The sequence below is a fragment of the Myxine glutinosa genome, chromosome 14 (genome assembly GCF_964187855.1).
Source record: "Myxine glutinosa chromosome 14, kmMyxGlut1.1, whole genome shotgun sequence".
In the NCBI taxonomy this organism is placed as follows: domain Eukaryota; kingdom Metazoa; phylum Chordata; class Myxini; order Myxiniformes; family Myxinidae; genus Myxine; species Myxine glutinosa.
Genome location: NC_136274.1, coordinates 12,628,652 through 12,641,483, shown reverse-complemented (window position 1 = coordinate 12,641,483; position 12,832 = coordinate 12,628,652). Strand labels below are relative to the sequence as shown.

The 12,832-nt window shown below is 42.7% G+C and overlaps 1 protein-coding gene across 1 annotated transcript in view; it reads right to left on the bottom strand.

Annotated features, from left to right (window-relative positions):
- Nucleotides 1–1,394: 1,394 nt before the first annotated feature.
- The window catches only part of PI4KA (phosphatidylinositol 4-kinase alpha), a 261,370-nt gene continuing 249,932 nt past the window's right edge, over nucleotides 1,395–12,832 (bottom strand). Inside the window, exons 52-56 of the mRNA XM_068135196.2 lie at nucleotides 11,512–11,632; nucleotides 11,226–11,385; nucleotides 5,367–5,456; nucleotides 2,802–2,885; nucleotides 1,395–2,679 (exon numbers count right to left, since the gene is read on the bottom strand). Of these exons, the coding sequence (XP_067991297.2) occupies nucleotides 2,628–2,679; nucleotides 2,802–2,885; nucleotides 5,367–5,456; nucleotides 11,226–11,385; nucleotides 11,512–11,632 (507 nt within the window). The 3' untranslated portion in view covers nucleotides 1,395–2,627. The remainder of the gene's footprint in view (nucleotides 2,680–2,801; nucleotides 2,886–5,366; nucleotides 5,457–11,225; nucleotides 11,386–11,511; nucleotides 11,633–12,832) is intronic.

Here is a 12,832-nt window from a genome sequence, read left to right as displayed (position 1 = left end):
GATGACAGCAAATATAATGGGCAGTTTTTAAAACGAGAACAACAGTGCTTTGTTTGATACAGAAATCCACAACGTGAACTCTGAACCCAGTTTTGTGTGCTCTTCCGCCACGCAAGCTACAGTGTGTACTGAAGCGTACAGTTTAGCTCGGTACATGAAGGGAAACGATGGATTGTCTGAATGTTTGTTCCATAACGTTGCCCAACTACGTCGTTTCCACCAGCAAACACTTGGCTAAAACAACAGATAATTGCATTTTCATTACTCCTCCTCATGAAGGTCTTACTTGGCAGTTTTTCCAACCAAAGTTATTGTTTTGTGTCCGTTTTTTTGTGTGTGATTAATGTTGGCTCTTTCACGAGCCTCGATCTTGTATACAAATAAAAAGAAGGAAAAAAAAGTGTTGTTACATGAAGAAAAATGTTTTTAAGAGCAGATTCATCACAATTATAGATTCCGGAAGCTATAAAGTTTGTTTGTTCAGTCCAGAATTGCAATCAAAAATCTTCATTTCTAAAAGGAAAAATTAATTTATTTATTCCTATGCAGCCTGTGATTGCTTGGCTGCATCATTTTTCCTGGGGACGTGGCTGCACCACTTGACGCAGCTAGCTGTTACTCATTTTGCGGACCTCGGAAGGAGGACAGGCCGAGTCGACCTGCCTGGTGTTAAATGGAACAACAGGGGCTTGAATTCAAGACCGGAGGATCTTGTGCCAGCCACCTTAACCGTTTGCCAACACCAGGATAAAGGAAGAATGAAGTCACGCGATTACCTTGTTTGGACCAAATCAGTTGTTTCATCGATGTGAACAGCTGAGGTGGCTCATGTCAAGGCCAAAAAAAGGTTAGCCATGTGACCATTCGTGTCCCGACTTGGCCACTTATCAGCAGCAAGCAAGGTAGTCGATTTGGAAGTAGTAGAGGAGCTGGCAGGATAACCTAGAGGTATACACACTCACCTCGGACCTATCTAGCCTGGGTTTGAATCCTAACCCAGTAATAAATTATCATCCTTGTGTCTCGCTTGCAGGAGATTCGTGTCCGCTAGTTCGGAGATTCATGAACGTGTAAACCATCCCTCACATGGATGTTAAGCAGAGTGTCTTGCACTTGTCGGTGGATGTTAAAGATACCACGGTGTCCCTTCCAAATAGTTGGCAACCTATCACAGACACCCTGGCTAAATTACAAATCCCTGCTCCCTCGGACAAGTAACTTGCATTGGAGCGGCGACCCATCTGGGATTGTACTCCATGCCAAATAAAATGCTTCGGGAGAACCGGCACTGTGTATAGAGCATGGTACATGATGATGATGATAATCTGGGAGTCGAGGTTCACCCTTCCACAAACCTTGACTTCGGATACAAAAATAAGAATAAAACCTTCATATATACTGAAACAAGGTTTATTTCCTCATATGCAGAGACAAGGTAGCTTTTTTACAGCATTTCAATCAAGCTCTAATTTAAAATTATTACACAATTATCATGTTCTACAGGTGATGTAGGTTCTTTACTGTCTTACAATAATTCTGTTCCCATCCTTTAGATAAGCAAAACGATAAAAACTCAACTTTGTATGTTGTTATACTCTTCCAGAAGAGTAAGGTGCAAAGGTGAGTGGAAACACATTAAAACCCCCCCTGGAGTCTGGAACAAAAAAGGAAGTCTTGTTTATGTGGAAAGTGACATTGAAACGACACCTGTTACAAAATCAATATCACAAAAATTAAACCTACCCAACACCGACGTGCTTTGTGGGAGTCTCTTTGGCACAAAATAAATAAATAATAAAAGGAGAGAACCCGAAAAATCGGAGATCAATATTAATCAAAATAAGGCTTGTGTGTATACCTGCTCTGTGACATTTTTGAAAATACTTCACAAAATTGTCGTCAAATGTCCTAAACTGAATGTTCAAAACTTTATATTATTAAATAATTGGTGCCATCTGTGAAGGTGCAGAATGACAGATTTATCGGTGGGTCGGGTTCGAACCCAGATTAAACACCTCAAAGGTGAGCATGCTACCTGTATGTGGTAGAGAGCACAAAATTGTCAGTAATAAGTTAAACAAATAATTAATTAATAACGACATACTGTACTGTACAAGTATCGAACAAAATCCTGCTCACCGATCATTAAAGAAAGGGAAAATTGGATGATGTACTTAATTAAACAAAAACACCTTCAGAATGATAAATACGTAAAACAAAGAATATGAACACCGATTACCATCGTCTAAGGATAATTAAACTACACGGATATTTATAAGAGTGATACATCCCCGCAGAATATGAAACCACGGTAACAAACCGGTTTTTTTTCAATGAGGAATAATACATCAAAGAAAGCACGTGTGCAGTACAACAACGATGAGGTGTACTCACCACCGAACCCACACAAAAGAGATTGCCAAAATGAAAATCCAATGGGAATTGGACATACCAATAGGGCCACACACTGTGCAAAAACATATGGTAACCGAACAAGCAAATACTTGCTTCTGACAAAAAAGCACAACTTTATTTCCTGCCTCAAGGTTTGGGTTTGGTGCCAAGGAAACAGCAAGAACAATCGAGACTACGTACGAACCGCCACAGGAACCGGCGTCCGAGGCCATTTAGTAGGGGATCTGGTGTTGGTAATACTGAATCATGTCGTAGGTTTTACTCCTGAAAAATAAAGACAAACGATAAGTGAGGAAACGAATTGGGTTAAACTATTTTATCTGGTTGCAACAGTTCCGCTCATTTATATGACATCATATCACTTTACCCTGTGTTCAAAGAAATACCTGTTGCTGAGGAAGCAGTTCTGGATAATCTTTATCATGTAATTTGCTGCATCCCTTTCACTAAGATTGGGTGCAAATCGCTGCCTGTAATGAAACATGTGACATGGTAATTAGTAAACCATCACATTACATCACCAGGTAGGGGGTTTCCTTGGTTTGAGGGAATCAAAACATAAAGGATTCAATACAGGGTACAGTAGAACTACAATGGGATTAATAGGATTTTGCATATCTTTAAAAATGTGTTCATTTAAATAGTGACATTGTGCTTCCAGAAATGAACAAGGAAGAATCATTCCGAGTGCGTCCTTCACCAACGAACGAGATACCGACAAGGATCAATCCAAGCAAATTGCAATTGCCATGGAAGTGTAGTTTGTTGCAAATGTAAACAAAAAAGAGCAATCAGAGATTGCAGACCATCGCCAGGATGTGTTTCAGTGGTTTTTAAGGCTTTTGCGTTAAAAACAAATATGGTGGCCGAACCACGTGACCGATGATGTCATCTATTTTTTTTCTCCACCAATTTATCCCTCGATGACGCTCAAGAAATTTCACCTTGATCGGAAGAAGTTTTGTACTTGTCGCATTATGACGTCATAATGGAGGAACCTATGACATCATCATTAACATATGTTATTCCCTATGGAGGGTTCTTTTCAATGAGCCATGTCTCAATTTTTTTTCTATTTAGCGCATTCGGAGATATAGAGGTGCAATTTTTTTCGGGTTTTCCAAGATGGTGACTGAACCACGTGACCAATGACGTCATAATTTTTTTTCTCCACCAATTTATCCCTGGATGACGCTCAAGAAATTTCATCTTGATCGGATGAAGTTTTGTACTTGTTGAATTATGACGTCATAATGGAGGCACCTATGACATCATCATTAAAATATTTTATTCCCATGGATAGTTATTCACAATGAGCCACGTCTCAATTTTTTCTATGAAGCGCTTTCGGAGATATAGAGGTGCAAATTTTTTCGGATTTTCCAAGATGGTGCCCGTACCACGTGACGTATGACGTCATAATTATTAATTTTAAAATCCTACAAGTGGAGTTGCACTTATGGTGAAAATTTCCTTTCAATCAGACCAACGGATGCAGAGAAAATCATATTTATTCTGTGCGGACAAACAGACAAACAAACAAACAAACGGACTCAAATGCAATACCCTCTCTTGAGGCGAGGGTAATAATTCAAGGTGGACAAAATAAGAAAGGAAACTGCAAAACAACCTCTCCCACTCCTTCCCCCTCCCCCCAGCCATCAAAACAACATCAAACGTGTATATACTAAAGAGAGCAAATAATCATTCCGGGAAGGAACTGCAACGTAGCCCAAGAACAAACGAGCGTCCCACCGAGGCATCCACAAAATGCAGGAGGGTAAAGAATACATCATAGACAGAGTGATGGTGAACGCAAAACATTTAATGATTTTCCCCCCATTAATGCCAGAAATTAATATTTTAAAATGAACAAGCATTCTGAGTATTGCGCTGCAATACATGTCCCCTACCAAAGTTCAAAGTGCCATAACTTTGTCAAAAATGATCGAATATGCAAATTTATGCACGGTTGATGCTGGTTTTCAAACTTTATCTGAGGTATGCTGAGACACATGTGTGTCACGCCTCGCCTCGTTGATAAGCCCGCAAGGTCGCTCCGTGGAGCGGCCTGCACGTATTGCACTGTGTGAATTATATAATTACCAACTCACGGTCTGAGGTACCAGCGATTCAAGAGATATCCATTTTTTAAACATTTTCTTTTAATTAACGATATCTGCCAAACCACGAGACCTATCGCAAATTCCAAAAGGACATTTTAGTAGACTGACATGCTGAACATATCTGTGAAGTTTCCCCTCGATTGGATGAAAAATGAGGGAGGGGCTCGGTTTTAAAGGTTCATGCTTAAAAACGTCATAACTCTGAAACCATGTGATGCATGACGTCATGCTCGTTGACTTTTTTGTTCGTCATGGGTATGCGATTCTGCCTGCAAAGTTTGGCCTCGATCTGTTCAGCCGTTGCAGAGAAAAAGGGGTTTTCGTGTTTTCACGAAAAACAATATGGCGGCCGAACCACATGACCTGTGACGTCAAAATTACCATTAAAATATTCTACAGACCGAGACCCCCTACGGTGAAAATTTGATCTCAATCGGTCCTATTATTGGAGAAAATGGTTTTTAAAGGAAATTAAAACTTAAAATGGCACTGAGTTAAGGATCATCAGAATTGTCAGAATTACCAAAGTTCAAAGTGCCATAACTTTGTCAAAAATGATCGAAACGTCGTGAAGTTCGAACTTGATCTGTAACTTATCATGAGGAAACCATGTACCAAGTTTGAAATCATTAGCATTAAGAGTTTAGAAAAAAAAAAAGTCCGGAAAACTGTTCTTTGCGTGACGGACTGACAGACGGACAGACTGACGGACTGACGGCCTGACGGACTGACGGCGTGCAAACCTATAGTCCCCTCCGGTGTACACCGGTAGGGGACTAATAAAATGCATCCGGCAAACAATGGGAATAAAATAAACAAACTTACTTTAGCAACTTGATTGTTTGTCCTCGAAAGCAGGGCAACCCAGTATCGAGCATCAAAGCAACCAAAGACACAACGGCATCCATGTAAGGCCTGGAAACAAAGAGCAAAACAATAAAAGCAAGAAAGAGCAATCAGAGATTGCAGACCCTCACCAGGATGTGTTTTCAGTGGTTTTTAAGGCATTTGTATTAAAAACAAATATGTCGGTCGAACCATGTGACTGATGACATTTTTTTTTTCTCCACCAATTTATCCCGAGATGATGCTCAAGAAATTTTATCTTGATTGGATGAAGTTTTGTACTTGTCGAATTATGATGTCATAATGGAGGCACTTATGACATCATTAGCATATTTCATTCCACATGGAGAGTTCTTTACAATGAGCCATGTCTTAAAATATTTTCCATGCGGCTCTTTCCGAGATATAGAGGTGCAAAGTTTTTCGGTTTTTCCAAGATGGCGCCCATACCACGTGACCTATGACGTCATAATTATCGGTAAAAAAATTGTGCAGGTGGAGTTGCACCTATGGTGGAAAATTCCCTGTCAATCGGACCAACGGTTGCCGAGAAAATCATATTTATTCTGTGTGGACAAACAGACAAACGGACCCAAATGCAATACCGTCTCCTCCTGCGAGAGTAACTAGAACAGCACTCGGTAGAGCGCAAACCTCAGCCAGGCTGAACAGTTTTTGTTTTGTATCCCACTGATAGGCCGAGGCCGCTGTGCACCCGCGGACACCCGCGTTTTCAAATCTGGCCTCCAAAGCCAGTCGCCGACTGGGCATCCTCCGTCGTGCGAAGTCCTTCCTTGGCACACCTGAGCTCCTCACCACATACAAGGCTTTCATCCGCAGCTCTATGGAATACTGCTCTCCCCTCTGGTCTGGTGCTCCCGCCTCACACCTAGCCCGTCTTCACGCTGTTGAAACCAAAGCGTTCAGAATCATTGGAATCTCCCGCGATGAAGCTAACTCCAAGGGCCTTTCACTCACTCACCGCAGGCAGGTTGGTGGTCTTTCCGTCTTCTACCGACTCCTCTCTGGCCTTGCCCCCCCAGCCCTCTCTGGGCTCTGTCCCCCAAATATTCCTACAGGTCGCACAAGATCTGCTTGCAACCCTCTTATGGTTAAACTGCCAAAATCAAGACTTTCTGCTCACCTTCACTCCTTCATTCCTCTTTTCTCCCGCCTCTGGAACAAACTCCCTCACTCTCTTCAATCCCACTGCACCCTCCAGGTCTTTAAAACAGCTGTTCACCACCATCTCTTATCCTCCCCCATCCAAAACCTTGATCTTTTCTACCCCCGCTAATTTCGGTCCCCTTGTGTTTTATACCTCTCTCCCCCCCGCCCTCCCCCTCCCACGCCTCCTGCCCCCAAGCCCTCTCCCTCCCACACTTCACCCTGCTCTCAAATGTTGTGGTTGTGTGCTTCCCCTTCTCTCCCCATCTTGTCTTCCGCTCCCTCTTTTTGTGTGTTTTGTTTGTCTGGTTGATTTGTTTGTGAAATAAATGTTAGCTCTTTCACGAGCCTCGATTCAGTATACAACAAAAAAAAAAAAAAAAAATTTTTTTGCTGACCTGAACCAAAATATAATCGGCTTCTCCTCGTCACTGAACCAACTTATCTACCTTGTTTTGTCATAATCCATCCACAATGTTTTCAGACGTCATTCTAGATCTCGTTTTTAGCCTTATCACTCAATGGTGAAGAATCGCTTAAAATTCTCGTATCCGGATCCGTATTTGAATCCAACAAAATTAAATAAATTCGTCCTCGTCACGCAGCCAACCTGTCAACCACATTTTGTCTGAATTCGTCCACAATTTTTTTTGAGATATCCTGCTCACAGACAGACAAATATACAGAGAAACAGACAGACAGGGGTGAAAACAACTTGTATGAAAACGTACACCAACATCCGGTAACAAAACATACACCAACATCCGGCAACATCCAGCAACAAAACATACACCAACATCCGGCAACAAAACATACACCAACATCCGGCAACAAAACATACACCAACATCCGGTAACAAAACATACACCAACATCCGGCAACAAAACATACACCAACATCCGGCCACAAAACATACACCAACATCTGGTAACAAAACATACACCAACATCAGCGAACAAAACATACACCAACATCCGCGAACAAAACATACACCAACATCCGCTAACAAAACATACACCAACATCTGGTAACAAAACATACACCAACACCCGCTAACAAAACATACACCAACATCCGGCAACAAAACATACACCAACATCCGCTAACAAAACATACACCAACATCCGCTAACAAAACATACACCAACATCCGGGAACAAAACATACACCAACATCCAGTAACAAAACATACACCAACATCTGGCAGCAAAACATACACCAACATCCGGCAACAAAACATACACCAACATCCGGTAACAAAACATACACTAACATCCGGCAACAAAACATACACCAACATCCGGCAACAAAACATACACCAACATCCGGTAACAAAACATACACCAGCATCCGGGAACAAAACATACACCAACATCCGGTAACAAAACATACACCAACATCCGGTAACAAAACATACACCAGCATCCGGGAACAAAACATACACCAACATACGGCAACAAAACATACACCAACATCCGGTAACAAAACATACACCAACATCCGGCAACAAAACATACACCAACATCCGGTAACAAAACATACACCAACATCCGGGAACAAAACATACACCAGCATCCGGGAACAAAACATACACCAGCATCCGGGAACAAAACATACACCAACATCCGGTAACAAAACATAAACCAACATCTGGGAACAAAACATACACCAACATCTGCCAACAAAACATACACCAACATCCGCTAACAAAACATACACCAACATCCGCTGACAAAACATACACCAACATCCAGTAACAAAACATACACCAACATCCGGTAACAACACATACACCAACATCTGCAAACAAAACATACACCAACATCTGCTAACAAAACATACACCAACATCCGGTAACAAAACATACACCAACATCCAGAAACAAAACATACACCAACATCCGGTAACAAAACATACACCAACATCCGGTAACAAAACATACACCAACATCCGCTAACAAAACATACACCAACATCCACGAACAAAACATACACCAACATCCGGTTACAAAACATACACCAACATCCGCCAACAAAACATACACCAACATCCGGTAACAAAACATACACCAACATCCAGAAACAAAACATACACCAACATCCGGTAACAAAACATACACCAACATCCGGTAACAAAACATACACCAACATCCGCTAACAAAACATACACCAACATCCACGAACAAAACATACAGCAACATCCGGTAACAAAACATACACCAACATCCGCCAACAAAACATACACCAACATCCGGTAACAAAACATACACCAACATCTGGTAACAAAACATACACCAACATCTGGTAACAAAACATACACTAACATCTGGTAACAAAACATACACTAACATCTGGTAACAAAACATACACCAACATCTGGTAACAAAACATACACCAACATCCGGTCACAAAACATACACCAACATCTGGTAACAAAACATACACCAACATCAGCTAACAAAACATACACCAACATCCGCGAACAAAACATACACCAACATCCGCTAACAAAACATACACCAACATCTGGTAACAAAACATACACCAACACCCGCTAACAAAACATACACCAACATCCGGTAACAAAACATACACCAACATCCGCTAACAAAACATACACCAACATCCGCTTACAAAACATACACCAACATCCGGGAACAAAACATACACCAACATCCGGTAACAAAACATACACCAACATCCGGGAACAAAACATACACCAACATCCGGGAACAAAACATACACCAACATCCGGTAACAAAACATACACCAACATCCGGTAGCAAAACATACACCAACATCCGGCAACAAAACATACACCAACATCCGGTAACAAAACATACACCAACATCCGGTAACAAAACATACACCAACATCCGGTAACAAAACATACACCAACATCCGGCAACAAAACATACACCAACATCCGGTAACAAAACATACACCAGCATCCGGGAACAAAACATACACCAACATACGGCAACAAAACATACACCAACATCTGGTAACAAAACATACACCAACATCCGGTAACAAAACATACACCAACATCCGGCAACAAAACATACACCAACATCCGGTAACAAAACATACACCAACATCCGGTAACAAAACATACACCAACATCCGGTAACAAAACATACACCAACATCCGGGAACAAAACATACACCAACATCCGGTAACAAAACACACACCAACATCCGGTAACAAAACACACACCAACATCCGGTAACAAAACACACACCAACATCCGGCAACAAAACATACACCAACATCCGGTAACAAAACATACACCAACATCCGGGAACAAAACATACACCAACATCTGGTAACAAAACATACACCAACATCCGGTAACAAAACATACACCAACATCCGGCAACAAAACATACACCAACATCCGGCAACAAAACATACACCAACATCCGGTAACAAAACATACACCAACATCCGGGAACAAAACATACACCAACATCTGGTAACAAAACATACACCAACATCCGGTAACAAAACATACACCAACATCCGGTAACAAAACACACACCAACATCCGGTAACAAAACATACACCAACATCCGGTAACAAAACATACACCAACATCCGGTAACAAAACACACACCAGCATCCGGGAACAAAACATACACCAACATCCGGTAACAAAACATAAACCAACATCTGGGAACAAAACATACACCAACATCTGCCAACAAAACATACACCAACATCCGCTAACAAAACATACACCAACATCCGCTGACAAAACATACACCAACATCCAGTAACAAAACATACACCAACATCCAGTAACAAAACATACACCAACATACGGCAACAAAACATACACCAACATCTGGTAACAAAACATACACCAACATCCGGTCACAAAACATACACCAACATCCGGTAACAAAACATACACCAACATCCAGTAACAAAACATACACCAACATACGGCAACAAAACATACACCAACATCTGGTAACAAAACATACACCAACATCCAGTAACAAAACATACACCAACATCCGGCAACAAAACATACACCAACATCCGGCAACAAAACATACACCAACATCCGGCAACAAAACATACACCAACATCCGGCAACAAAACATACACCAACATCCGGTAACAAAACATACACCAACATCCGGCAACAAAACATACACCAACATCCGGCAACAAAACATACACCAACATCCGGCAACAAAACATACACCAACATCCGGCAACAAAACATACACCAACATCCGGCAACAAAACATACACCAACATCCGGTAACAAAACATACACCAACATCCGGCAACAAAACATACACCAACATCCAGTAACAAAACATACACCAACATACGGCAACAAAACATACACCAACATCCGGTAACAAAACATACACCAACATCCGGTAACAAAACATACACCAACATCCGGTAACAAAACATACACCAACATCCGGTAACAAAACATACACCAACATCCGCTAACAAAACATACACCAACATCCGCTAACAAAACATACACCAACATTTTCTCTCTCTCGAAGCGAGGCTTTTTCAGCTTATTTTGCACCAGGAATCCCTGTTGCCAAATTCCCTGGAGGTCAATTCCTTTGGTTTCAGGAACACTTCAAGACACCAGATAGGTGTGTGATAAGACTGGTACGCAGGTACACACCTCACTGCCAAATAACCTCGCACACACATCTCCATGAACCACTTAAACGGTGTCGCCTCCATCTTGCCTCCCATTATCATAACCATCTCGTCCGTAAGCTTGATGTCAGGCTCCCATCCAAGGTTTCCACCCGGGGAGCTCTCAAACATGAAACCAAAGTCTGGGGTGGGCGAGAAGAAAGCAAGAGAAAATGGTGGGGGAATGGGGATAGGCTTGGAACATCTAGTTATTACAATATTACATCATCAGCAAACCACGTGATCGCTAACTCGGTCTGACAACCCACCGATATGAATCAGATGTCCATGTTTGTCCAGCATTATGTTGCCGTTATGGCGATCCTTGATTTGCAACAGGAAGAGTAGAAGGCTGTAGGCAGCCATGCTCCGAATAAAGTTGTAACGGGCCTGAAAATGTGCGGAAAAGGTGACGACGCAACAAAAACCGGGTTAATAAAACTACATACAACTTTAGGTTTTTTTTTTAGTACTTTAGTTCATTTAAATACAAATACATTTTTATTTCAGTAAACACTCTGAGCTATGAATGAATGATCGTTTTAAAGGCCATTTTCCCCGCTGGAGCGGGGGTTAGCCTTGCGGGCCCCATCACAATCATGGTTCCCTGTTTGAGGCAATGTTTTTATGGCCGGATGCCCTTCCTGACGCCAACCCTTGGTCGCCTCTTACGATGTGCAGGGATACGGTGAACCTATTCTAAACTAGGGTACACACCGGGATCATTCATCCCAGCAAGCTGGTACTCAATTTACTGACCTCGGAAGGATGACAGGCTGAGTCAACCTCCCTGGTGTTAATTTAGCGATCGGCGGGGATTCGAACCCAGGATCCTAGGATCCCAAGCCGGCACCCTAACCGCGAAGCCAACACCAGGATTGGCCTGCACCCTAACCGCTAAGCCAACACCAGGATTGGCTTGCACCCCAACCGCCAAGCCAACACCAGGATTGGCCTGCACCGTAACCGCCAAGCCAACACCAGGATTGACCTGCACCGGAACCGCCAAGCCAACACCAGGATTGACCTGCACCCTAACCACTAAGTCAACACCAGGATTGGCCTGCACCCGAACCGCTAAGCCAACACCAGGATTGGCCTGCACCCTAACCGCTAAGCCAACACCAGGATTGGCCTGCACCCTAATCACTAAGCCAACACGAGGATTGGCCTGCACCCTAATCGCTAAGCCAACACCAGGATTGGCCTGCACCCTAACCACTAAGCCAACACCAGGATTGGCATGCACCCTAATCGCTAAGCCAACACCAGGATTGGCCTGCACCCTAATCGCAAAGCCAACACCAGGATTGGCCTGCACCCTAACCGCTAAGCCAACACCAGGATTGGCTTGCACCCCAACCGCTAAGCCAACACCAGGATTGGCCTGCACCGTAACCACCAAGCCAACACCAGGATTGGCCTGCACCGTAACCGCCAAGCAAACATCAGGATTGACCTGCACCCTAACCGCTAAGTCAACACGAGGATTGGCCTGCACCCTAACCGCTAAGCCAACACCAGGATTGGCCTGCACCCTAACCGCTAAGCCAACACCAGGATTGGCCTGCACCCTAACCACGAAGCCAA